The sequence below is a fragment of the Hoplias malabaricus genome, chromosome X2 (assembly GCF_029633855.1).
Source record: "Hoplias malabaricus isolate fHopMal1 chromosome X2, fHopMal1.hap1, whole genome shotgun sequence".
NCBI lineage: Eukaryota > Metazoa > Chordata > Actinopteri > Characiformes > Erythrinidae > Hoplias > Hoplias malabaricus.
In genome coordinates, this window is record NC_089819.1 from 17081053 (window position 1) to 17108673 (window position 27621).

The following is a 27621-nucleotide window of genomic DNA, read 5'->3' on the forward strand; positions in this document are numbered from 1 at the left end:
ATTGAAGCAACTGTGAAGTACATTCACTAAATTTCAGATTTTATTTGATTTATAAATCATGATATGTTTCTAATATCAGTGAAAGTTATGTTACCCTTTTCTATATGTACACCTGTGCTATTAATGGGCTATTTTCCAGTATGAGTATCTATGTTTTTCTTTCCCTGCACTACTTAGAAGTGGTGGTAATGTGATTGTGGTTTACTTATTTTGGATTTCTTAATAAACTTCCAACTTTGAAAAGTGTCTGTGTGGAAACTGCTGCTTTACTGAAATAATGTCAGATCAACAGCATACTTTGGTGTGTAAATAAAGAATGAAGGAACATTAAATACACAATTAAATATTTTTCACATTTCACAGTCCCCTGACATAAATATAAGTTAAAATCTCCATTTATTCTATGTCTGTAACCACGTATCCAGAGACCAGTTAAGGGCCTCTGTGGGTCCGCAGCCCACCCGGAATCATTCGGCACAAGGCAGACACCCTGGAGGGGAAGAACACACAAAACTCCTCACAGAGAGTCACCTGGAATGGGATTTGAACCCACAACCTTTAGGTCCTTAGAGCTGTGTAACTGCGCCACTACCTGCTTAAATTGCCTGATTAAATGACAAAATGAAAAATGATTTACTAAAATTATCACTAAAATGAAGTTCTCCAGTGAACAGTGGGTAAAATAAAAATTATTTAAAAATTGTTCAAATCTTTTATCTTTCTCTTTTCTCTCTCTCATATATATATATATATATATATATATATATATATATATATATATATATATATATATATATATATATATATATATATATATATATATGTGGTATAGTTTTTTTTTTTTCTTGGTTTACTTTTTACTCCAACTAATACCTTAAGGGAAAAGACTTTTATTTTGAAACTGCAATATAGACGCAGAGATGCTGCTCTAGAAGCGTGGTCTCGCTAGTTTTAGCGATAAAAATATTATTACCTCACTCGATAGATGTCATTTTTTTAAATGCTTTTGTGTAATGTTACGCTCTAGGTTTTTAAAAAAATATCTGTAGCGAGAGAAAGAGAGAGAACTCTTCAACGTTAAGATCATCGACTGAACGCAGAGCCCAAATAAACCGTATTTCGGGAGGTGATTTATAAAAGATAAATAAGATTACTAAACAGCAACGGCTTGTAAACTCCATGACTAACTGAGAGAGTTCGTTTGGCGCTGGGACAATGCAGGGAGTCAAACTACCCGTTTCTGTTAAATGTGAAATTAACGTGCTGCTGGTTTTGGTGACTGCACTGGGGTTTTTCACCAGACTGTACGGGATTCAGTTTCCCAAATCTGTCGTGTGAGTGTTTTTGTGAGAACAACATTATATTATCGTCACAGTATAAAACATAATAGGGCTGAGCCTCAAGTGCATCCCTGCTCCACAACACAGGGAGCACTCTTCGCTAAATAAACCATGGTTTATTTATTCTAAACAAATATGTTGCACTAGGTTAGATACAGCGTCACACAACTGCCTATACAGTTCTCTGAAATATGAAAGATTTATTCCACAGGCCCATACTAGTTATTAAGTAATAATGAGAACGTTTCTCATAATCATGACTTAAACTGTCACCATTATGACTTGGTGTCGTCTTCCTTATTATTAAGAGATTATAAGATATTGTTATGAGATCTTGTCATATTATGAGAAATGTTCTAATTATTATTAGATGCTATGTCATTATATGATAGTTATTGATGGTTATAAAAATTATTGCTATGACTTATTAAATGGCAATATATTTTTAAGAACATACCTTTAATTAGCTCTGAGCAGAAAAAACATGTATTGAAAAAAAAGTGCAATGCCTAATCTTGTCTTTATTCCACAGATTTGATGAAGTCTACTATGGTCAGTTTGTGTCTCTGTACATGAGACGGGTATTTTTCATAGACGAGAGTGGACCACCTTTTGGTCACATGCTTCTGGCATTAGGAGGTGAGCACAATAGATATAATCTGTACATCATCATGGGATAGTTTTCAGTTTCTCTGTAAAATATTTTAATGCAATTCTGTTTACAGGTTATTTTGGGGACTTTGATGGAAATTTTATTTGGAACAGAATTGGAGCAGGTAAATAAGTGAGTCATAATGACCTTTGCTTTGGCAGTGGTTATCCTGAGTATTTGACTGTTACTGCAACTAATAAAAATATATTATTAGTAGTAATCATATTTTTTCTGTCTCAGAATACACCAGTAACGTTCCTGTGTGGACCCTTCGACTAATACCTGCTCTGGCAGGCTCGCTTTGTGTTCCACTTGGTTATCTTCTTATGGTGGAGCTTGGATATTCTCATTACAGTGCCCTTGGAGCATCTCTGCTCCTGCTTATGGGTAAACACTTCTTTTGCTATCTCTCTGAAACATATTTGGGCACTGTTAATCAGCACTGAGGTTTGATGATTGTTGAAGCAACTGCTGTTTTCTCCTTGTTAACAGAGAACTCCTTAGTTGTACAGTCTCGCTTCATGCTTTTGGAATCTGTGCTGATATTTTTCCTGCTGCTTGCTGTTTTGTCCTACCTTCGGTTCTACAATGCCTCTAAGAGGTGAGAATAATTATATATAAAGGATAATTTAAAACATGTTGGATCAAATCTGTAACCTTGCTCTTCTCAGCCTCAAGAATTTGCCTCCCACAAGTTTGGCTGCTACTTTCAAGGTTACAGTTCATATTGTTATGTGTGTCCTTTTTGGCTTCAGTTCATTATTTAGGTGGCTGTGGCTCTTCCTTGCTGGTGCTGGTTGTGCATTTGCGGTGGGGTAAGTGCAGTTGTTAAAAACAGTATAATCATATTCGGATCATTTGTGAAAAAGAAAAAAAACATGGCTTAGTTCAAATTGTTTCCCCAGGGTGAAGTACATGGGCCTTTTCACCTACTTGCTGCTACTCTCTCTGGCTGCCGTTCATACATGGCATATCATTGGAGAAAAAACACTAAGTAATGTGAGTTTTATTAATTTAATTTGATTTTTTTTGTTTCTAAGTGATTAAATATTAGACTACAATGACTTTTCCTTCTTCTTTTGTAGGGTAAAGTGGTGGTGCAGGTTGTGGTTCGATTCCTGGCCCTTGTGGTGCTCCCAGTCATGTTGTACCTAGGATTTTTCTATATACATCTGACTCTATTGTACCGCAGTGGACCACATGACCAGATGATGAGCAGTGCTTTTCAAGCCAGCCTAGAGGTACCATACACATTGGATCACTTTGATGAAACCTCCCCACTGACAATTAATACAGTGCAAATTGAAATTGTTGTTCCTCCGTAGTTCAAATTAGCATTTTGTGTTGAAACACGGAAAAAATGAGTGTTAGCCTCAAACGCCACTTGTTGGCTACATGATTTTGTTCAGGATTTATCATGTTAGCATCTTCAGTTGAGCAATGCTTTTAAATACCCTGAGTGTGATTTAAACTTTATATAATTTAGTCATTATTTAGAATGTAGACATGTTTCTGGAATTAATTGTTTGGATAACATGAATTTTCCATTCTTAATATGCAGGGTGGCCTGGCCAGGATCACTCAGGGTCAGCCTCTAGAGGTGGCGTATGGGTCTCAGGTAACACTCCGCAGTGCGTCTAGCAAGCCCCTTCCATGCTGGCTTCATTCCCACAAAGCCAACTATCCAATCAGGTCAGACCCTGCTTATCCGATACATTCTTTAATGGGGTTACAGTAATTATATAGACAGATGGTAATCCTGGATTTACATGTCACTGCATTTTTAATCTTCTTTGTGTAAAGATATGAAAATGGCCGTGGCAGCTCCCATCAACAGCAAGTTACCTGCTATCCTTTTAAAGATGTAAATAACTGGTGGATTATAAAAGACCCAGGCAGGTACGCATAGATGCACAAATAAAGCTCCTTTCACATGTATATGGTAATGTATGTATGTATATTTGTATTCTTGTCAATCCTATCAGGATAATTATTGTATTTAGGTTTTAAACATTTAACAGAGCAATTTGTAATATTTATTGTACTCAATCTTACATTTCCAGGGTGTGCGATCATAGATTAAGGAAGCTAAATTGAAGCAATGGCATCCCTAAGAGAAATGCCCATTCTGGAGCAGAGCTCTATTAGAGTTTTGGTCTTAGATCTTTGGTCCCACCATCTGTCCAAAACACATTATAGTCCAAACCCACCAGGTTGCCTGTACACAGAAACTTTTATAGCGTCCTTCAGCCAAGTGAACAGAGATAAAGTTAGATTTTACCATACCTAACATTTTAGTGCCCTGCTTAAAATGTCTATGACCAGAGATGGAATAAAATGAGAGGAAATATTTACCATGTGTTTGAAAGATGGAGGCAGCTTAGAAGCAGCAAGATGACAAGATAGGTCCAGAGATGGCTAATATTCTCCTGAACAGGTTATGCAATTACATATACCCATGTAAAGTTTAAATATGTAAACTAAATAATTGGTGTTTTTTTATATAATGAAAGTGTTAGGGATATAAGTGTGTAAGGTTTCTGGTTAAGAACAGCATGACTGAAAAGTGTCAACATGATTGAAAAGTATAAATTCTGTACTTTGTTTAAAAAATTTGAAGCAGATCAATGTATGTTTCTGTGGTGTGTGTGTTAAAAACATTAATAAGTAAGAGTTTGTTTGAAAAACCATGCATATTCGACTGTTTAAGATGGAATGGACAATTCAAGGTGGCAAATCATGGAGCTAGATGTTTGAATACAAATATTGTAAGAAGCAAGTGTCTGCCTCCTAAAATTATAATTTTGAAGGAAAAATTGAGAACCCCAGCCTTGTAGTCTAAACATTTAAGTTGGATTTAGACTGTAAAGGCTTGTAAGTGCAGGAAAAGTTGGCCGTTCTTTAAATTTTTGCTTTCCACTTAAGTAGGTAGATAGATGTTTTAGTGACATGATGTAAAGTTGTTGTTGTTTGTTTTAAAATAAGAATTGTTATAAAGCAAGTTTTGTTAATTAAACCCAGCACTATCTTTAGCTTTGCATAGCTGGCTAATAACACCTGTTTTAGTTGGTGTTAGTTAACGTTAGCTTGACTTGCTAAACTCGGTGTCTCAGATTATACTCGGCTACGTAGCTGCATTACGGAGGTTTATAGTGTCGGATGAATTCGAGTTCGACTTCGATCACATTTACAAGAATAACGGTTCCTCTAAATTTGAGTTTAGCTTATTGCTAGGCTATTGTCATGAATAATGTTGGTTATTTAGCTAGATACTGTCATAACAGTCAGTCATAACGGTGTTTTACAGCGGCGTTGTTCAGCTGTTGTCCACCAGTGACGTCACGGTTGCGTTCAAGAATTTCCGTAGCGAGCTCGGGTTTTTCCGGCAATTTAATAAAATTGTCAGTTTTAAAGCAAATTAAGCATGTTATTTTCATTTTAATTCATACTTATATATGTCAGTAACTAAAATAATGTGAAATATTCATGGATGTCCATTAAGTGGTGCTTAGCCTTTAAGGTGGATTTGGACAGTAAAGGCTTGTAAATTCAGGGAAAATGGTGGCCGCCTATTCACTTTTTGCCTTTCTGTAGCATAGGTAGATGTTTTAGTGAAATGCTCTAGCTGTGTTAACAGTTGATTATGGCACATTCCTTTTAGCTATTTAGCTTAAATTCGGTCTTCTGTTTATTTATGTATGTTTGGTTTTCCTCAAAATAGCAACCTGGCCATGCTTTGTGCCTGGTGAGGGGAGGGAGAAGGCAGAGAGCCACTGTTTTTTATTGTAGTTCGCATTATAAACGCTTGGTGTCAGTATTACAAATCACTCCTTTAAATGAAGATAGATATTGTTGCTTTCTACAAAAAAAGTAAATCCATAAAAGTAACTCTTTATTTGGAAGTAAAAAGATTTTTAAATGTAATAGAGGTTAATGTAAATATATTGCCATGAATTATGAATTCAGACTTGTATGCCCTGTGAAGGACTGGCGCCGCCCCCAAGATGGTTTCCCGAGACCCTGAATTGGATAGGTGGTTACAGACTATGAATGAATGAATGAATGAATGAATACCTGTGTGTACTTGTATATGCTTTAAAACCATCCTTTTAGATTAATCTCCAGGTGCTTTATTAGAGTGGATGCAAACTGCTCTTTTTCACAACAGTGAGGTAGAAAGTTACGGCTTTCACCACAATCAAATTGCGTGTCTAGTAGTTGTATAAGGCATGCAAATGCTGCTTTAATATAGAAATTAATTTCATTGTTTAAGTGGAAAACAATTTTAGACACTTTTACGTTGTTTGGAATGTGAAATGTGAAATATGTATCTAGTCTACCGGGTTTCTTTCTGCAATCTCCAGGCAGAGCCTTGTGGTGAGCAGGCCCCCCAGAGCTGTCAGACATGGTGATATTATTCAGCTGCTGCATGGCATGACATCACGCTTCCTCAACACGTAAATTAACATATTATATACACATCCTGCATAACTAGTTTTAGACTTTAGTGAATGAATTTACATTCAGTTACATTGTAATTCTTAAGACAGTTGAATATTAATTGCCCAGTATATATACATACCCTTTGTGTATTGTATTCTTAGGCATGATGTTGCTGCTCCAATGAGCCCTCACTCTCAAGAAGTGTCTGGTTACATTGATTTCAATGTGTCAATGCCAGTACAGAATCTGTGGAAAGTGGTATGTAACTTACGAATTTGGATTATTTAAGATGAAAGTCATTTATGTGAATTTACTAAGCTGTTTTATGTTGCTTAACTGTGTACCCAAAACTGTCCATTTTGCAGGACATAACAAACAGGGAATCTGACAGAGATGTGTGGAAGACCATTCTATCAGAAGTACGGCTGATCCATGTCAACACTTCTGCAGTACTGAAAGTATGTCTGTGTGTGCAGGAGCTTGTCTGAGTTGATGCACTGAAAATAACAAGCCACATCTTATAGTGCATAAAAACAAAAACCTTTTTTTCCTGTACTCATCTCTCAGTTCCACCGTTCTCTTTCTTGATATTTTGCGCAGCTGAGTGGTGTGTCTCTTCCAGACTGGGGCTTTAGACAGCTTGAGGTGGTGGGAGATAAGATCTATAAGGGTTACCAGCAAAGTGGGGTGTGGAACGTTGAGGAACATCGCTATGGCACAAGTATGAGACTTTCCTTCTCTCTGAGGAATGCTGGTGGTTGAATATCTGCATTGTAAATCTTTATTTCTATATCCATAATTGTGCTTAGGCCATGAGCAGAAAGAGAGAGAACTGGAACTCAAGTCCCCCACTCATGATGACATAAGTAGAAACCTCACATTTATGGCTAAGTTCATTGAGCTACAGGTAATTATGACAAACATATGAATGTCAATGAACTGCTTCAAATAAGTGGGCAGTTCCCGTGCAATTTTGTTAATTTATTTTATTCTGTCATTTGAAGTTTAATGAAGTGGCACAAATCTCTTTTATTTGGCTAAATGTGACAGAGATGTGACATTTTTGTGCTGTATATAAACAAATATTAGATTTAGTTTCTAATCAGATTTGAATCTTTTTCATATGTAGGTTTAGATCATGCATATATTTGCCTGTAAGTTAACTAAGACAGATCACTATTGATCCCAGGTGGAAAGTAAAGTTTTAAAGCAGCGCAGTAGAGAAAAGAGAAGAACCTAACATAAATACGGGCTAAACCTGGCAAGTTAACTCTGCTGGATTTTTGCCATCCAGGACAAGAGGGCCATTCACATGTAGAGTACAGTGCAGACACAGACCAACATATGATTTTTTTTATTTTGAATGTATCTTCTTTTTGTCTAGAATTTAAAGCAAAGGTGTCTGATTTTTCACAGTATTCTAAATATTTTTACATTGTTGTGTGCATACACACCTTTTTAATAGTGGAAGATGCTGACAGTCAAAAATGAAGAATCGGAGCACAAGTACAGCTCCTTACCTCTGGAATGGATAACCATGGACACAAACATTGCATACTGGCTTCATCCATCCAGTAATGTATGTGCTGTATAATGTGCTTCTATATTTTCTTGTCAAAAAAATGGAAATGTATAAATTGAAAATGAAATTTGTACACATTGTTACAGGCACAAATCCATTTGATGGGGAACATAGTGATCTGTACCCTTGCAAACGTTGCACTGTTTGTGTATGTTCTTCTGTTTTTGACGTACTTAATAAGACGGCGGCGCAAAATAGAGGACATCCCTGAAGGTTACACGCACACACTTTACTTTATATAAGATACTCATTACTTTGGAGATTGATCACCAATTTTAGGATGTTCTCTCCGTATGTAGCCTGTTGGAAGCAGCTGGTTCTGGCCGGTGTGGTGTGCTCTGGTGGTTGGGCTGTTAACTACCTCCCCTTTTTTCTCATGGAGAAGACCCTTTTCCTGTACCACTATCTTCCAGCACTCACTTTCCAAATCCTGCAGATACCTGTGGTTGTGGAGCACCTATACACTCATATGTTGAGGTGACTTTAAAATGGTCATTGGAACTTTAATTGGATAAATTGCTTCTACATAGAGTTTGATGCAAACGTAAACAGACATTGTCAGATGAAAAAATGGTTATTCTTGAGGAGATGGAAAAAAAAAACAAGGTTACATTTGAATGGTGATTTAGGAACAGAAACGTTTAGACATATGTTTTGGTTATTTCTTCATGAAAAGGAGATCCAGTGCTTTCAAATTATTTAATAAAAGATATCCTGAGAGTGACATTATAAATATTTGTATTTCCTAATTACAAAAAAAAAAATTGCTGCAATGATATATTTTTTCTCCTTCTCTTGCATTTTGTTTCCAACTTCTTATCTATCAATGTTTATTTTTGTACCCTTAGATCTTCTTCTCAGCAGAAGGCATTTGGTGGAGTTATTCTGGCAGCTTTGTGTTCAGTTTACCTTTGCTACCGCACCTTCAGTCCTCTCACATATGGCCAACCTGAACTAACTGCAGAGCAACTGGCTAAAATGCGCTGGAGAGAGAGCTGGGATATTCTCTTTCGGAAACGGTGACCACTGGAGTTCTCCCTGGTTCCCCAAAAACATGCAACAAGTTGGTCAAGTGAAAAAGATGTAGCAAAGAGGTAGCTTGCGAGGAAAATACATATGAAAACAAAGTATGGCTTCTGGTGTGTCCTTAATTGTTAAATGCATTACACTTACTTGGTTTAAACATGGTATTAAAATAAGTCAAAGTGTTTTGTTTTATAATAATATCAGGTTTCTTTCTTGGGTTGAACAGACATTTCAGAATGAGATTTAATGTTTTGCACAAAAGTGATAAAACCTCATCCATAAGAGCTAGTAAATCAAAACACTTCTTTCCTAATAGAGTATTAAATATTTTATAACTTCTAAATCAAAGTGAGTTAGCTACAATTTTTACTGTGAAATACTTCTGTGAATGAAACATTTCAGAATATTTTTTATTGATTGTATTTTGTGACGTCTTAGCCCATAAAGATATTTGCTGTAGTACTCCGTTCTCTTGAATCCTTGCACAACTCTAAATGATACTTGAAATTAAGAAATAAATATGTTTTTTTTTAAACTGTTATACTGTGTTCCTTTCACATTAATTCACACCAAAACATTTGTCAGTTTGTACTACTAAACTGATGTTATGATCTTTTAAATCTTAATATTTATCTATTTTTCCCTCAAATTACAATCAAACCCTAAATGATTAAATATGTTCCAAACCATGATGTGTGCCTGGCAAATGAAAGTTTATTCAATGCTGTAAGAATGCATTCATTTTTAAAGTAAACAATATCAAACAAAGATCATTGTTTTGTAAGAGTATTTAACACAAGAAACATTTCTGTAATTGAATGGCCATTAGTGTAGTCACTCTGAGTTAAGTGTAGATAGAGTTATTAGCTGGTTTCTCCAGTGTTCCTGCCAGTGAAGCAGCTCTGTCTCTTGCTCCTGGCTGAACTTTACCACTCTGTTAAGCTCTTCTTCAATTTTTTCCTCATAGCTCTGGGTTACAAAGACACATATAATACAGTTAATACTTCAAAACATATGTACATTCAGTACATATACTGGGGAATTTTAAATTAAGCTTTGCTAACACTAAATAGGGAAATGATGTTAATGTTAGGGTGATATCATTGACCATATTTCACTTACCTTATGCAACACATTTCGAATCTCTACAGTCTTAAGGTGTCCCATTGTAGTTTTTGCTGTAGTGATGGTGGCTGTGAATCGCTGTGTTTCATCAATAGTTCCAAAATAGTGAATTCCTGGCCATGTTCTGTAAAATGAATAGTGGTAAGTGGTTTCTATTTATAAAAATTCTGGGGATAAATATAAAACCAAAATATTTTACCTGCTTCCTCTCTCCAATAAATGTTTATTTTTGTCCTCCATCTGTAGAGTACCAGCTTGTTTTTGGCGAACCAATGTTGTGATAGTTTCCTGGTTTGTGTCAGCTACTGCTTTCAGAAAGAGTATTCCTGTTACAGATCTAGCATTTGTTTTTGATTAGCATTCCGATTTCACCAAAAGTAAGAAAGAATTTTCTAATATACAATCACATACAAGTTTATATTCCACTGGCTAAAGATTTAATTTATTTTTAATTGAAAATAATCTTAAATATGGCATCCCTGCTAGTGCATGTTTTCTATTTGCCATTTGGGAAAACAAAGCCTTGTACAGTTTTTTATTATTTTTAACCAAAATGTTACATTTAACAAGTAAACCATATTTTCATGAGACTACATACATCTGCATTGGATTTCTTCAGCTGTTAGCATGCTGTCAAACTGGAAAAGAACTTTCTCTGTCAAAGCAGCGAGTGAAGTCACAAACTCATCTGCATTCTTTTTAATACATGCCTTAAAAAAAAAAATATACAAAACTTTAATAAACATTAACTCATAGCTGAAGAGGAAGTGTAACACGTTATTAGTATGACCTGAAATTCCAGTCTGGTATTGTGAATAGCTTTCGTGTGTTCCTCCTGTCTGGCCTTTTCAGCTGTGGTCAGCTTGTTCAGCTCTTCCTCACATGCCGGGTGACTCAGACGCACACGCAACTGACTGCTGTGTTCTTTCTGTCAGAAGAAGCATTGAATATATTATACAGAATAAATTAATGTACGGGGCGGCACAGTAATGTAGCAGGTTAGTGTCACAGTCGCACAGCTCCAGGGACCTGGAGGTTGTGGGTTCAAGTCCTGGTCCGTGTGACTGTCTCCGGTTTCCTTTGGGTGCTCCGGTTTTTCCTCACAGGGTCCAAAAACACACATTGGTAGGTGGATTGGTGACTCAAAAGTGTCTGTAGGTGTGAGTGTGTCGCCCAGTGAAGAACTGGCGCCCCCTCCAGGGTATGCCCAGTGATTCCGAGTAGGTTCCGGCCCCACCGTAACCCTGAATTGGATAAGCGGTTTCAGACAATGAATGAAATGAATGTAGGGCATTACTACCCATCCCTTGTCTTACATTAAATTACATTTTTATATTTTTGGAATTTAGCAGACACTTATCCAAGAGATAATATTTATATAATAAAAGTGATTTAAAAATGTCCAAACCTGGGTTTTTTAAAATTACAAAAAGATTGATATAAAATAGGATAGCTAACAATCATGCAATTCCTGGTAGACCACTGAACCTGTCACTGTCAATTGCTTCGCTCTCTGAGACTTGCAAAGCAGTGGCGTTCCTGTGTTTTAGAGGAGTGGTTTTGGAAGGAGGGCTGAAAACAGGAAATGGGATTTGGATTGCGCTTACTAGTTCACACTTACTGATTTCTACAAAATTCTCTATTCCAGTACATCTATTCTGTACATAAACCTTGGATAATGTCAAGTTCCACTCTTGTTTCAGACCTGTAAGCACCGCAGAGGAACTGAGAATTCATTCATTCATGGTCTGTTCCACTGCTCATCCAGTTCAGTGTCTGAGGCAAATGCGGAATCACCGGGCACAAAGCAAGAACACACCTGGAGGGGCAGCAGTCCTTCACAGGACGACACACATTAACTCACACTTGGGGACACATTTGGGTAGCTAATGCACCTACTAATTTGTGTTTTTGGACTGTGGGAGGAAACCCACACAGACATGGGGAGAACACACCAAACTCATAGACACCTGGAGCAGGGTTCGAACCCACAACCCCAGGACCCTGGAGCGGTGTGACCTGCTGCTCCACCAGAACTGAGAATTCTACATAAACATTTTACAAAATACAGGGGACTCAAAATTTCACCTAGTACTTCATGAACAGCATTTGTAAATGAGACATGTTAGACAAGGAACCATTTAATATTTAAATGTAAAAGTTTCATGTTTTCTGAGAACAACATGTCCAAGCCAAGAATCGATAAACCCTAATATTAGTTTAGCACATGATTAGTACACGTGATAATGACAACTTGCCTTTCTTTCTTCACTCTGTTGCTGAAAATGTTCAAACATCTGATGGATGAGTGTCATCTCTTGGCTCAGATCCTCCAAATGCTGATCGCTTAGTTTTTTGAGGAGTACTTCAGGCATCTGACATAAACAGTCTTCAGCTGCTTTCAGCTGCTGGCGAAACTCTAGACAGAGACCTTAACTTCAGCAAGCATTCATAAAGTATAGCCTAAAGAGCATTAAGAGGGAGTTTGTTTACTATTTATTCCACTGGCTGCAAATTTAAGATCATATATTGTACTTCCTGTAGAGCAGGTGTTAATTTTTTTTTTCTCTTGCAGGAATGACACTGTAAAATTACTACATCTGAACAGAACAGGGAGAGACTAACCTTGGACACAGTTGTTATGATACTCATGAGTTTGATTTTGGTAGATAAGAAGTCTTTTGTTAAGCTCTTCAGCACACAATTCAAACGATTTCTGGATGAACTGAGGGCGGCTCACAGGACGGCGCTCCTTCTTTTTGTAGAAATCCTGTTCAGAGATTTACTAGGTCTGACTTATAATGAAATATGAATCATTCTGAATTTTTGCAATATATCTAAAAGATGAGCTAAAATTAAAGTTTTGGGTGTACCTCTGCAATCTGGAGGAGCGTATCATTGGCTTGCCACAGAATGTCACATATGAAGCCTTTAAATGTGAGACTAAAAGAACACAATTTCTCATAAATAGTAATGTCTCATAAAATATGAACAATTGTATATATATCATTTATATTATACAGTAAATTAAATTCAAAACAGTAGAAATTGTTAGGGTCACCAAGCACTATTCCTAATAATGTATTTCTAAGCAACTAGTTACTAGTTAAATATAACTTTAAAAAGATCTTATATAAATTATTCTGTTTAACTCCTTTTGCTGTAAATGAAGGTCTGTATTTGAACACAGCACCATTTCATTGCAAGGCCTGAGTTTTTCTTATGTTGCTCAACATTCCATTAAATAGTTTTATAGCCACATCATTCATTAAACCAAATAATATAAAATACTTATAAATCTGTGTGTAGCATGTTACGTACTTACATGTTTTGTTTATTTTCAGGTTTGGAGCCAAACACATGGAACCTTTTATCGAGCCGAGAAGGTTTGTAGAATCTTCTCACACTGAAAAGATTAGTATATGGTATAAAAATAATCTGAATACTTCTCAATCTAATAACAAAAGGATATCTTCAGTGATGCAACCATTTGCTGGCCAAGCTCCCACTGGAAGTCAACTATGGGTTTGAGATGCTAGCCAACCATAGGCATATATATGTCTTAAGGGTGACCTGGATAACCGGGTGGTACTGGATAGGAATGTGTATCATTTACAAATCCAACTGGATACTTGTCTTCATAGGTGACAAAAGTTGTGTTTCATTGTGTTAAACTATTTTTTATTGTGTCAATTCTAACCATTTTTATCTCTAGAAAACTGTAGTTTGTGCAGGTGTTATCATTTCATGGCAGAGGGCTCTCACCCCAGCCCTGTGACCCCTTATTAGGAGCTTAATACAAAAACATAGCATCACATAATCAGAAAGAAAGTAAAGGAAAATAATTAATTGCCCCATATCAGAGCCACAAAACTACAAAGAAATCAAAGGTGAGATCACATCTTATTCTTTTACAAACACAGTGACCTAAAAGTGATCTGCAACAAGATAATGTAATATAATTACATTAGGAAAATGCAGTGGTACATAACACAATTTAAAGGAAATTCAACCTCTGAGAGCTGATAGATTCAGCTGATTTCTTGCGCTGAGTCTCCATGCCCGATTGGCTGTAACCTCTCGCTGACTGCTGAGCTGACCCCCCAGGAGAGCTTGGTCTGACAGGGACTGATGAGCAAGATAGAAAAACACAGTATCACACAGTGTTTAACTTCAAACACAGACGGTTATTTACAATAAAACATGAAGATATTGGTGATGTTTACCAGCTACTGCTGAGCTCCTGTCTGTAACATCTGCACTGACATCATGACTACATTGGTGTTTGCTTATCCTGAGGTTTTAATAGAGGAAAAGGTCAGTGTGTGCTGAACATGTCAATACGAAACTTTGTGTTCCTTTTAATTGGGTATTACCAAGATGTTGAAAATGCACACTCCAACAATGAAGCAATATTTCGATTTATAATCCACAGATAACAGAATATATATCTTTTTACGTAAATTTCAGTGTGCTTCTCTCATTCAATTTTGAAAATAACAGATATTTATCATTTATTTGTATTAGTAATGTTTTTGTCACCATTTCTTTTATTTATTTACACCAAGAGAATTTATTAGGAATGCAAGCTTAAATAAAATGTAATCATAATTCATTGTCAAACTAAATTATATCTAAGGATAAATGTTAATAAGCTCATATAATTCTTTACTTCATAGTTTTTCTATTTATTTTATTTATTTATTTATTTATTTTTACCTGAGCAGTCCTTTGATTACTCCTACTGCTGCATCGTTCATGAAGGTAGCTCCCATGCGGCTGGGCTGAAGGAGAGAATCTCCAGCTGAACTTACATTTGCCTCCTGCTTACGAGATCGAGGGCGAGCAGCCACTGCAAATGCCCCCTGCAGAGGAGCATCGGGCAATAGAACAGCTCTGCTAGAGTCCTGCAATGAAGACATTTCAATGCTGACTTCATGGATGAAGCTTATAGATGTTATCATTATCTTTTACTAACAATAAAATTCAAATTACATAATCAGACTGTATGTGTGGATTTTGGTGTGTTGCCCCTTGTCTGAGTGGGTATACACCGGGTGCTCCGGAATTTCCTCCCACTGTCTAAAAACACGCATTGGTAGTTGCAAAATTGTCCATAGATATGTGTGTTAGTGAATGAGTGAGTGTGTTGTGCCCTGTGTTGGACTGGTGCCCCATCCAGGGTGTGTTCCTGCCTTGTTGTGCACAGTAATTTAAGGTAGGCCCTGGACCTGCTGTAGTCCTGAATTGGATAGGTGGCAATTACAGAACATGAATGAATAGAACAGTTATTAATATATCAGACTAGCAGCTGTGCTTCAGCGTACCATAAAGCAGTCAAGATACTGACATCTCTTCCTTAGCTCTTCGGTCAGGGAATCTGTTAAACTGTTAATTTCCTCTGTAGATACATCCTGCAAGATCCAACCATATTGAACATTATAACTTCATGAAATGTACATATATAAAGTGTTTTTGTAAGTAAGGCCACAACAAGTATGCTTTTTAAAGAGCTAAAAATAAAAAGAAAAAAATAATGCTAAGATAATTTTGAACAAAGTTTTAGTGAAATATAGTCAGGTGTAAACTATTAATAGTTAAATAGGACTGTACTTCTTGAAGTATCACATTTCATATTTCAAACTAATAGTAGCAGTAAATATTAAATAATATAATTAATGCAGCCGAGGTATGGAGCTTCATTCCAGTGTGAAGCATCTTATCAATTATTTTAGTTTGTATTAATTAGTTTAATTTTCTTATTTCAATCAGTTCTTTTAACCCATTCAATAAAACAGAAGTAAATCAACGAAACACACATCAGTTTATGTTATTAGCTGAAAAGTCTGGCTCTACTGTAAATTTATTTTACTTTTTTTTATGATTTACCCTCTTGTCTGTACTGAGCTGAGTACAAGCTTGAATTTTTTCCATTTCACCCATCATACTGTTGATCGTTTTTTTCTGCATGTTGCTTTTCATTACCTGCCAGCACAAATATATAATTTTAGTCTACAGTTAAACACAGAGCAATATTAATTTTATATAAAATGTTTAAAATACCTCAGCTTTAATCTGGACCTGTGTGTTTGTCAGCACTTTTTGGATGTTCTCAAGAAACATCAGATCCACTGTAAGAAAGTGGAACCTCTCCTCAAACTTGTTGATTACTTCTTTTGCCTGACCATATAAACAGCAATATATTCCAGGTTTTTTGTTTCTGTCTTTCATTCAGCAATAATGCAGTGCAAACATCTTAACCATATTAATGAATATGTTTGTCTCAGTAAACCAGTAAATACTGCACATTTATACCTGTTCTAGGCATTTAGACTCAGTGCCCTCCATGTCGAGCGTTAGGGCCTCATCCGCTGTGTCAATTCTTTTGCCAATCTTCTCCAACTGTTTTTGGTAAACCTCAATCTCTTTGGGTGTGAAACATCCTCCTTCAGAAAACAGTCTGAAAAGAAGAGAGGATGTCATATATTTATTCCATGGCATATACTGACCTCACATTGAAACTTATTAAGAAATATGACAGACTTACTTAAACGATTTCATTATCTGAGCATTGGCCTCTCTAAGACCCTGAAATTTCACCTCTAGGTTTTGTCTGAATTTTCTCTGCAATTCCTGTATAACGTTCATGTGTTCAGCCAGGTGGGATTGTAGTGAATTACAAAGTTTAACCAACCTGTTAAAAGCAACAGCACAATCACAACCACATGGATAAACATGGAACATAAAAAAAATTGATGATCTAAATCAATTTTATATGTCCAATACATTGATACTCACTTATCAGACTTGGTTGCTGTGTTAAAAGTGTCCTCCATGTTGTAGATTTTAGTGCGGAAGTTTTCAGTTAATTTGTTTTGTCTGTCCTGCAGCTTGTTGAAGTCGGTTTGGAAATCGGTTAAGGCCTGTATGGCTCCTTTGCAATGTCTATCCACACGATCTCGATGTAAGATTAGCTCATCTGGCAGCATTGAGCAACAAAAAATGGTTTAAAATAACCAGCAAATTGAATGTGGATACAGCCATCTACAAAGTAGCCCAGTAATGGCTGTGGTGCACAACACCAAAACACACAGCCATTAAAATCAAAACACCACCATAGATGAAAGGGAGTACTAGCATGTTAAAATACTTTCTATTGACTGACATGGCTTAAAAGAGCAATCAGTCATATTCTTTTCATTTGTGTTAAATTACCAGTGAGAGTGTTACATTTTAACACTCACAATGTTAATGTAACATTAATAGTGATCATTTAACACTCGTGAATATGCTGTGTATGATGCTTTTTGATGTTATGAAACAGACAACTAGTAAATACTGATTTTAAACATGGCTGCCCTGTGTATGTGAACCACATATTGATGTGAACCAGCAATTTGATGTGAGATGCACTTCGCAGAAAAATGTAAAAACAATGCAAAACTCCCATTTATAAATGTTTGCTACTATTAGTGGTAAAATTATAGCTCTTTTTAAATATTTATACGTAAATTACCATAATTCCAACCATGCTCAAAAGCAAATGGATCATGAATCTACAGTGGTGTATTGTCAGGTAAAAATACCTGCTCGGACATTGTGAATGTCCATCTCAATCCTTCTGGCTCGAGGCTGGTGAAGATGAAGGCGAAGATCTAACTCAGAATTCAACTCCTCCTTCTTAGTTAGGATGATGGTCATTGTGTTATTCAGTACTGTATGATACCTGCCCTCAAGATGATTAAAGAGCTCCTCTCTTACACTGTGATATTCGGACACAAATTAGACTTGAAAGCATATACAATATTATATGAAACTAGTGGTTATTTGATGCTTATAAAATGTAAATTTACATTTTCTGTAACTGATGTGTGAGACTTTTGGGGTACAAAATGTGCTCCACTTCCTCAAAGTTAATGTCTGTTTCATTATCACATGGTATTATGAAACCATAGCAGTGGAACACATTTCCATTTGCAGTTGTGAAAGTTTCACTGGTATGAGGGTCTAGAAACTCTTGTGGGTGATCAAGGCCCTATTAGAAAAACATCAAATTAAAAAATATATTACACAAAACAGTGGGAATTTAAAGAAGATGAATGTGTCTAGGAATAATGCATAAATAATAAGAAACCACAGATGAAATACAATGCACACCAGTATGTACCTCTGAATGGAGTGAATCAAGGGAGCAGTGTTCTTGTGGATTTGCCTTTTGAGAAACATCTGGACAGCGTCTCCTTCTTGGATTTACTAACATTCTCTTACCTTTCACACTTGCCATCCCACTAGCATCTGCTAAAATTCAACAGTCAGACAGCACTTATATGTGAAAAGATATCAACACACCCCAGGAGAAGTGAATATTTTCATTTTTTTACTCACCAAGTTTAAGGGAAGGATAAAGCATTTGAAGCTCCTCAAGGTCCTGGTACATGTAAACAGATGTTTAGTTAGGCCTCTAAGAATTCTTAAAAAAATGTAAATAAAAATGAAGTATGTCACTGTTGACAGGACAAAGATTAATCTTCATTTCATTTAAAACCATCAGCTATTCACACAGTATACACATTTTTCACTGAATAATCCAATATATTTTCCAATGCATAGCCCAGAATCACTTTGGATAAAATATTTTCCCATTAAATTACTATTCAAAGACAAGAGGTGCTTATTCAGCAGCAGTAATATGTTTCCATGAAGGGTTACGACAACAGCATTACTGTCTGCCTGTTTACTGACATCAAGGCAAGTCAAGACTAAATTCTACCTGGCTGTACACTTCTTTGACGCTAAAGTATCGGCTGACTGCTGAGCTGTATGCGTGCAGTTCTTCTAGAACTATTGCTGGGTAGTTCTCCACTGCATCAACTTCTTCCTTATAGATGGCAACATACCTACAGAAGACGATGTTACAACAGAATTTCAGACATTAGCAATGGTGACTAAAATGTAACAACAGTGAATTGTCATCCCACAAAGAGGAAATGTCTCTTTATTGACTATTTCAAACTGTACTGTTACATACCATTATCTAAACCACAATATAAGCCTTAAAATGAAATGGCAGATAATTATATATATATATAATAAAATATAATAAATAAAAATTCATTTAATGTGGCACCACGGTGGCACAACAGGTAGTATCACGCCAGGGTCCTGGGTTTGTGGGTTTGGGCCCCGCTACGGGTCACTGTCTGTGAGGAGTTTGGTGTGTTCTCCCATTGTCCGCATTGGGACACGTTTGGTAGGTGGATTGGCTACTCAAAAGTGTCCATAGATGGTGAGTGTGTGTTGCCCTGCAAAGGACTGGCACCCACACTAGGGTGTTCCCATCTTGCACTTAGTGATTCCAGGTAGGGTCACCCGCCGCAACCCAGAACTGGATAATCGGTTACATACAATGATTGAATGAATAATTGTGGGAGGAAACCAGAGCACCAAGAGGAAACCCAAGCAGAGGGTGAACACACAAACCTCAAGACATGAGCTGTGTGGCAGGGGCACCACCATGTTGGCTCATATATAACAATATTAGATTTTTATGACAACTATGTCTTAAAAAGTATACGGTATACAGGGATAATTTTTTGAGTTGAAGTAAAAAAACAAACAAAAAAAAACACATCCACAAGCACTTTTTGATTACCCTTCCTTGATTTCCTCCAAAAAAGCAAGGGTCTTCTCTAATGAGGATTTTAAAGCTTCTTCTGTACTTTCCTGCCTCAGTTTGTCCATCAGTACATCCAGGTGAGCCTCTTTTTTCTGGCAACAAAACACAAAGCAGCTCACAATTGTATATAAAAACAATGCAAAATAACTACATGTGCATTATGATTATGTTATGCTCTATTATGTTGTTAAATAGCAGTTGAAGAAATTGCACAGGAATAGGCATCTTTTACCACAAAAACATATAGTGTTGACTTGTTTTGTATTGTTGTCAAGTCACCATCTTATGTATTTTTTCCTCCTCTGTTTTATTTGTTTATTGTATGTATTAGATGTTCTGCGCTTTAACACTTCATCTAGTGTCGGTTTCATGTGCTGTTGTTTTGCATTACAAAATGAACCTGAACCACATTTAGTTCTAATATTTTCTTACAAAGACTTTTCTAATATCTAGAAGTAAAAAGAGATAAGAGAGTATGGTCATCCTCACCTGGTTTTCCTGATCATAACTGTAGCTAATTTTCTCAAGGTGATTCTGAAGCTCCTGCTCTCTCTTCAGTAGACTGGCACTGTGCACCTCCCAGAGATGAGCCACACCACGCATGAACTTGAATAAGGACTTACTCATATGGGAAGATGTCTTAGCCAGATTCTCAAAAGCTTTCTGTAAAATATGAAAAATGTAGTCTTGGCTGCATAGTAAAGATGTGGTAATATACAGGCCTGACCATGTAGCAGATTTAGCTACAGGGGTTGGACAATGAAACTGAAACACCTGTCATTTTAGTGTGGGAGGTTTCATGGCTAAATTGGACCAGCCTGGTGGCCAATCTTCATTAATTGCACATTGCACCAGTAAGAGCAGAGTGTGAAGGTTCAAAAGAGGACAAATTGTTGGTGCACGTCTTGCTGGCACATCTGGGACCAAGACAGTAAGTCTTTGTGATGTATCAAGAGCCACGGTATCCAGGGTAATGTCAGCATACCACCAAGAAGGATGAAACATATCCAACAGGATTAACTGTGGACGCAAGTGGAAGCTGTCTGAAAGGGATGTTCGGGTGCTAACCCAGATTATATCCAAAACATAAAACCACGGCTGCCCAAATCACGGCAGAATTAAATGTGCACCTCAACTCTCCTGTTTCCACTAGAACTCTCTCTGTATTTGTGACAATGCACAAATACACACAGCAAGACTGATGAAAGATTGGTTTGATGAACATGAAAGTGAAGTTGAAAATCTCCAATGGCCTGCACAGTCACCAGATCTAAATATTATTGAGCCACTTTGGGGTGTTTTGGAGGAGCGAGTCAGGAAATGTTTTGGCCACTATCCTACAAGAAGAATGGCTTAAAATCCCCCTGACCACTGTGCAGGACTTGTATATGTCATTCCCAAGACGAATTGACGCTGTATTGGCCGCAAAAGGAGGCCCTACACCATACTAATAAATCATTGTGGTCTAAAACCAGGTGTTTCAGTTTCATTGTCCAACCCCTGTATATTGGATTGTTTTTCTCTAGGGTTCACCAGCAGAGGATGGGTTCCCCTTTTGAGGTTTGGTTCCTCTCAGGGTTTCCTTATGCACTTTTTAATGCCTCTGCTCTCCTAGCTTGCTCACATAGGGCTAGGACCTAGAATTCTGTAAAGTTAATTTGTAACAGAACATAGCTATATGTTCAAAATTTACAAAAAATAATTCAGAAGGACTTGATGTGTACTACTCTAGAGAAATGTTGGAAGAATAACGCAAGGCATCTTGTTCCTCATACATTCAAAACTAAAAGTATTAGGCCAACTAAAAACAACCTCACAGGAAGCTGTTACATCAGACATAAATAAGTTAACTTACAATGAAACTGAAAAGGGTTTTTCCTTCTCATGTGAGCTTACTTTTATGGAGATATGAGGTTTTGTTTTGACAGCAATGACAATTAGGGGCCACTATTTATAGTGTATCAACAAAAAAAAATCATCAAAAGAAAACTTACATCCACTGCTGCCAAATGCTCCTCTGCTTGTTTCTGGCACTTCCCAATCACAGGTAGCAGCTCAGCATTAATAATCTTTTGTGTCTCAGCTGGTGTGTTTCCATATGCAGACACTTCTTTCTGTGATTGACAACAGTGATTAATCTGACTTTCAGTTTTATGAACTGACTATCAATTGACTATAAACAAAAAACACTAATCTCTAAAATCTCTAACCTTCAAGTGTTCAATTTCTGCCAAACATTTCTGCCAGGTGTTCTCATAGTGTTGACGCATTTTTGTTATGGTGTCAATGTTCATGTAATCTGTAAAGGTATAATAACCGTACAAAAATGTAACTGTTTAAATAAGTTATATCAAAGGTAATACATGTTAAAAAGTTCATTCTTACCAATTTGTCCATTGATTGAAGTTAAAGTGGAGTACCATTCAGCAACTACTTCCTTAGTGCATCTTGGAGGAATCATTGTTCTTCAAATATGAATATATATTTAAAAACCCAAGGTTAGAAAAAGCCTTTAAAAATACCTTTTTAAAAAGCACAGAACACATGTGAACACCAAACCTGATTTGTTGAAGGATTTTGACACGCTGCTCATTGTACATTTCTTGTGTTGTCCTCATAGTGTGGATAGTGTCTTGCACATTTTTAGGCGCCTGAATTTCAGGGCTTTTCATAAATTCTCTGTAAATGAAGCATGACAATTTAGTTTTCAATTTTTCCTAATATTTTCATTAATAATATAACAGTTTCCCTAAATCTGTACCCAAGAGAAGTTTCTACGTTTTTGTTTTCACTCATTACAATTCATAAAAATAAAATGTGTTACTACATGAAACTGAAAGTAGAATATCTAATGCATATTGTCACTTAACACAGAAAACAATGTATCTCCATCATATAAAACATTGTTTGTAATACTCTAAGTAAACTATATGACTTTACAAATGACTTGGAATAAAATATCATTACATTACTTTGCACTAACATTAAAGAATTGTTTTTGCCATTTTGGAGATGCCTGTGTTTTCATGGAAATATACAATATTCAGGCAAAATAGAAACATACTAATCTAAAATGCTCTCAGCAATTCTTGCTATAATCTCATAATGAACTTACTTAAACTGATTAACAACTGTTAGGACGTTGAGTGTTTTCCAGTCTTGAAGTATTGCCTCACACTTCTGCTGGTTAAGCGCTTCTATCTGCAGATCATTCTCCATCAGGTTCAAATGCAGTTTGGCAATAGCTCGTCTATTTGCCAATAATGCTTGATTAATCATCTGAAATAATAATAATAAAAAAAACTACAGTAATAACCTGTAACTATAGTGATAACATAAAGACATTGTAAACAGAGAGAGTATCTTACCATAGCTTCATTGTCAATCAGGCGATGGACATCACAGGGCATGATGTAACTAATTTTTTCAAGTTTTGCTGCATATTTCTTTAATAATGCTGAAATCTAGAGAATACAAATAAGTGGAGTATAAAATGGCATATATGTCTCTATACATGATAATATGAAAAAACTTTGCCAAATGGATCACTTACCATTGATGCTCGTTCTGCCTCATATTTGACAAATGTCTCATCTAACTCTTTTATCCATTTTCTCTTCAAAGCAGACTGCTGGCTAATAGTGTTTTTAAATGTATGCATGTCCTTAGAGTAAATAAAAATAAAATGTGAATGAGATAAAAACAATTTTCCTCACAAATGAAAAAAGACACTTCTCTAACATAAATACAACACATTATTGAAGTATATTGATGCGGCACTTCACCTCATAGCTGAAAGCTTTTAAATCAGCAACATTTTCTGTCTTCTGCATAAAGCTCTGCAGCTTCTCATAACATTCTGAAAGTCTCAGAAAAAAATCTTCTCCAGTCTGTCTGAATAATGGCTCATATCTCTGAGAAATACCAGTGGTAACAATATATATGTGTTTTATAAAACTGACATAAACATATCATAAACATGTCATGGCAGATGTTATATGATGTGAATTGTCATGATATGTTCAGTAATAAAACTGTGTCATACTTCCACTGCCAGCAACTGCCATGCCATTATATGATTATGTTTAATGCTGTAAAGCTGAAGTAATGTGACATGCATGATACTGTATGTGTACTGAAGTAACTGTTATGAATATGATAAATTAATCTCACATAAAAAACAAGAATATTATATATTTCATGATGATGATTATGTCATTAATATGATAGATTCATAATAACACTATGGCATATTTTTCTTCAATTTAATATAAAATTAATATATATACCGCACTGAGCACAGAAAGATCCCTCTGAAGGTGAGCAACAACTTCTATGTGATCTCTCTGTTTTTTCTCCTTGAGTCTCTCTGTGATATCTGAGCCTGTTTTTGCTGAAACTACAGGCAGTAATTCACAAAGATTTGTTTATGACCACCAGCAAACATTATGTTGAAATAAATATGTACAGTGATATTTTTTACTAAGTCTACCAACCGACGTTATCAGGCAATCCTTGAATCTCTTCATAATCAGCCCAGTCCTCACAGATTTTTGGCCTAATACTTGAAAACTGCTTTTCCCTGCCAGATAAATAATAAAACACACACACACACACACACACACACACACACACACACACACACACACACACACATGCTTAATGCTAGACTGACAAGACATTAACAGAACATATTCAGCCACAATACATAAATATTACATTATATAATAAGTGGAGAATTTACTCTGTGCATATTTCAGCTTAAGTGGAGCAGTGTAAATTCACTCTCAGCATACTAACCAACAGAAATACACAACACATACAGTAATCCACAACAATGCTTTACCTTATGGTTGTATCTTGGAGCTGATTATCTCCAATCAGTTGGTAGGTGCCGCTATCTGTGTCCCTGCTTACAGGGTCATCTCCACTGAAGAAACCTTCATTTGCAAAACGCCTCCTCCGAGTTTCATGAACAGACAGAGATAAGTGAACCTATGAATAAAACCCAAACTTTTTGAATCACATCTGCATCACAGATCTGCATACAGATTTCAAGGTAACACTCCCTCCAGTGTTTAACCTCAATAGCATGTCCGTTTTGTGTTGTATATATGCTAAATGTATCATGATACAGAATGTGGGTGAAGTTATAGAGTTACATTTAAGCCACTTTAAAGGTATTAGGTTATTTATATCTTAGAAAAAAACTTTTAAAAATATACAAACACCATTTCCAGAAAAGTTAGGACATTGTGTAAAATGCAAGAAAAACATGAATCTGTCACTTTTTTAATTATCTAGAACATTTATTAAACTGACAAATATGCAAAAAAAAAAGAAGAGTTCCAATGTTTTCACTGATCAACATGATTGTGTTTATTAAATATTAAAAAAAATTGAATTTGATGCTTGCAACATACTCAAACATTTGGGACAGGCAAAACAAGAGTGAAAAGTTTATAGAAAATCCATGTCACACCATTTTAAAGTATTACGCTATAAATAAACAATTAACTATACTGCTACCAAGCTCTTTTCAGATGGTCCCAAAGACAGTAGAGACAGTAGGAGTCCTTGACTCAGCTTGTTTTCATGAAATATAAACATTGAGTTTTCTGTGCTACTGACAACAGACACCATGCATACTGTTATCAGTGATAGGTGCAAAAGCCAACATCCCTCATGGTTAGGGATGCATCAGTGACCACAGCATGGGTGACCCGCATATTTGAGAATTGATGTGGAGGCAAACATTGTCTTTAGAGGGACATATGCTGCCACCAAGGTAACATCTCAATTTCACTTATAAAAAGATGTCCATTTTTAAAACGTGTTTATAAATTTTATCTTATAATTTTGGGGTTTGTAATTTTGAAAAGCAGGTAGAGTCGCAGTCACACAGCTCCAGTGACCTGGAGGTTGTGGGTTCGATTCCCACTCCGGGTGACTGTCTGTGAGTAGTTGGTGTGTTCTCCCCGTGTCCGCGTGGGTTTCCTCCCACAGTCCAAAAACACACTTTGGTAGGTGGATTGGCGTCTTAAAAGTGTCCGTAGGTGTGAGTGAATGAGTGTATCTGTGTTGCCCTGTGAAAGACTGTGTGCTCCTCTCACTGTGTAGAGTTTCAAGCCCTGTACTTATTTGTTTTTGGTGGAGTAGCTTTGGAAGGAAAGCTAAACTTATATGGGGGACTTTCTCAGTTGGATTTTTTCATAAACTGGCATACACAATGGTTTCTGAAAAATCACCTATTCCAGCTTTAGCGTAATCAATAATCGGAAGAAGACTTTATAGAGGAATGTCACCAAATGTTTATCATTAACTTTTCATTAATTGAGATATAATTAAAAAAGGCCTTTGGAGAGGCTTGAGATAAATTTTAACATTCATTTATTTAGCTTGCTACCAACCAAAACCAGTCTGTGTATTTTTAGAGCTTGTTGAAAGGCCTTACAAAAACCTGCATAGCTACATCTTTAGTCTAAATGGATTTAAAAATACATTAAATCTTAATATTCCTCACCTGAGCATCAAACATCTGTCTGTATACCTTTCCGCTTGGAACAACACGACTCTCAGCCATTTTGTTCTAACTCAACTCAGAGTACCTACTATAAACTGAGCTGTTAAGATCACAGAGTTTGCCTGTGGAACAAAATGAAATGGAGGCGAAGTGAGATTACAACGAGAAATAAACTACATCTTTATCCGGAGAGCCTAATTCTAGAGTTAAAAACCCAAACGGAACAGAGCCCCTTCTCTACTGTTCCCACGGCTCTAGCGTCTACTGTTGCTGTGGTAACAAGACGGATTGAGGACAAAAGGTCCAACAAAAGGTCCAACAAAAGGTCCAACAAAAGGTCCAACCGAGAACACAGCAAGTGGATCACCCTTATCCATAAGGTCCAACCAGCAATCTTCATCCCCGAAAGTCCTAAAGCCACAAGGCTTTGTTTCTTTTCTTGTTCAGTCAACAATGTACACAATGTGCCTACAATGTAAAGAGTGGACCACAACACATTTCAGTCTTTGCTTAATCGTTTTAAAGTATATTTTCTAAAGACTCTCTCCAGTGAATATGTATGTTCACACTGGTTGCTCTCTGGTTTCATCCAGCTTCTTTTTGTCAGCAAGTCTTCAAAGTGCATAAGTTAAGAGCCAGCTGCTGTTAAGTCTGAATTGTCACTTCATAGAGTGAAAATGCAAATACACACAGTTTATGGTTTATGTGCACACCTCCTTCTTGTTATTTTCTCTTGCTCTTCTTATTTTTTGTAATCTCTGCACTTCAGTAGTTTACTCTCTTAGTACTTTTTACTCTTACACAAGTTATTAATTGGGTGACTACTTTTTTACTTTTACTTGAGTCATACTATTCTAAAGTAACAACACTCTTACTTAAGTAAATTTTTTGGCTACTCTACCCACATCTGACGGGGGCAGAGTGATGTAATAGATGCAATCATTTCCTGTGACGGAATCGTTTTAATCATGTCACCAGACCTTTTGGTTTACTGACTGCTAACCGAATGTAATGAGTATTTCAAGAAATATAACAAAAATATTTTAAGCCAATCACCCAGTCCAGTTAGTATGATTATAATTTCCATTTTTAAAACTGCAGTGTCTCAAGTGGGCAAATTCCAGGGACTGATTGCCTAGATCCATATATACTGAATAGAGACAAAGTTGAATTACATTTAGGCCCATTTTAGGGGATTTTCTTCTTTTCTTTTACTTGGAAGCATCATGAAATTTTAATATGCATAATTAATGA

At 36.3% G+C, this 27621-nt stretch overlaps 2 protein-coding genes across 5 annotated transcripts; one reads left to right on the forward strand and one right to left on the reverse strand.

The window, feature by feature from the left end:
• The first annotated feature begins 914 nt into the window (after positions 1 to 914).
• Positions 915 to 9549, forward strand: LOC136676628 (protein O-mannosyl-transferase 1). Its single transcript, XM_066653740.1, has 19 exons — positions 915 to 1334; positions 1873 to 1979; positions 2066 to 2116; positions 2233 to 2379; positions 2485 to 2593; positions 2748 to 2807; positions 2898 to 2991; positions 3078 to 3233; positions 3554 to 3684; positions 3796 to 3891; positions 6357 to 6449; positions 6597 to 6693; positions 6801 to 6893; positions 7036 to 7156; positions 7245 to 7342; positions 7901 to 8014; positions 8104 to 8230; positions 8317 to 8494; positions 8866 to 9549. The coding sequence occupies exons 1-19, from the start codon at positions 1216 to 1218 to the stop codon at positions 9038 to 9040; spliced, it is 2166 nt and encodes a 721-aa protein (XP_066509837.1). The 5' UTR covers positions 915 to 1215; the 3' UTR covers positions 9041 to 9549.
• A 196-nt stretch (positions 9550 to 9745) lies between these two features.
• On the reverse strand, positions 9746 to 26609 carry LOC136677016 (coiled-coil domain-containing protein 180-like). Of its 4 annotated transcripts, none has more exons than XM_066654362.1 (37): positions 26368 to 26609; positions 24691 to 24839; positions 24341 to 24426; positions 24134 to 24243; positions 23630 to 23758; positions 23398 to 23508; positions 23213 to 23308; positions 22960 to 23123; positions 22404 to 22523; positions 22230 to 22309; positions 22055 to 22143; positions 21839 to 21958; positions 20334 to 20507; positions 19821 to 19936; positions 18939 to 19065; positions 18554 to 18596; positions 18336 to 18463; positions 18022 to 18203; positions 17755 to 17930; positions 16967 to 17147; positions 16716 to 16862; positions 16484 to 16628; positions 16232 to 16348; positions 16058 to 16153; positions 15496 to 15582; positions 14888 to 15075; positions 14395 to 14462; positions 14182 to 14296; positions 13494 to 13574; positions 13042 to 13111; positions 12794 to 12938; positions 12427 to 12587; positions 10959 to 11096; positions 10767 to 10878; positions 10368 to 10473; positions 10166 to 10292; positions 9746 to 10012 (listed from the first exon to the last, which is right to left on the reverse strand). In XM_066654362.1, the coding sequence occupies exons 1-37, from the start codon at positions 26425 to 26427 to the stop codon at positions 9878 to 9880; spliced, it is 4479 nt and encodes a 1492-aa protein (XP_066510459.1). In that variant the 5' UTR covers positions 26428 to 26609; the 3' UTR covers positions 9746 to 9877. The 4 variants fall into 4 exon arrangements, with proteins under 4 accessions (XP_066510459.1, XP_066510460.1, XP_066510458.1 ...); XM_066654363.1 differs by having other exon boundaries at positions 10767 to 10806; positions 18336 to 18466; XM_066654361.1 differs by having other exon boundaries at positions 18336 to 18466.
• Positions 26610 to 27621: the final 1012 nt, after the last annotated feature.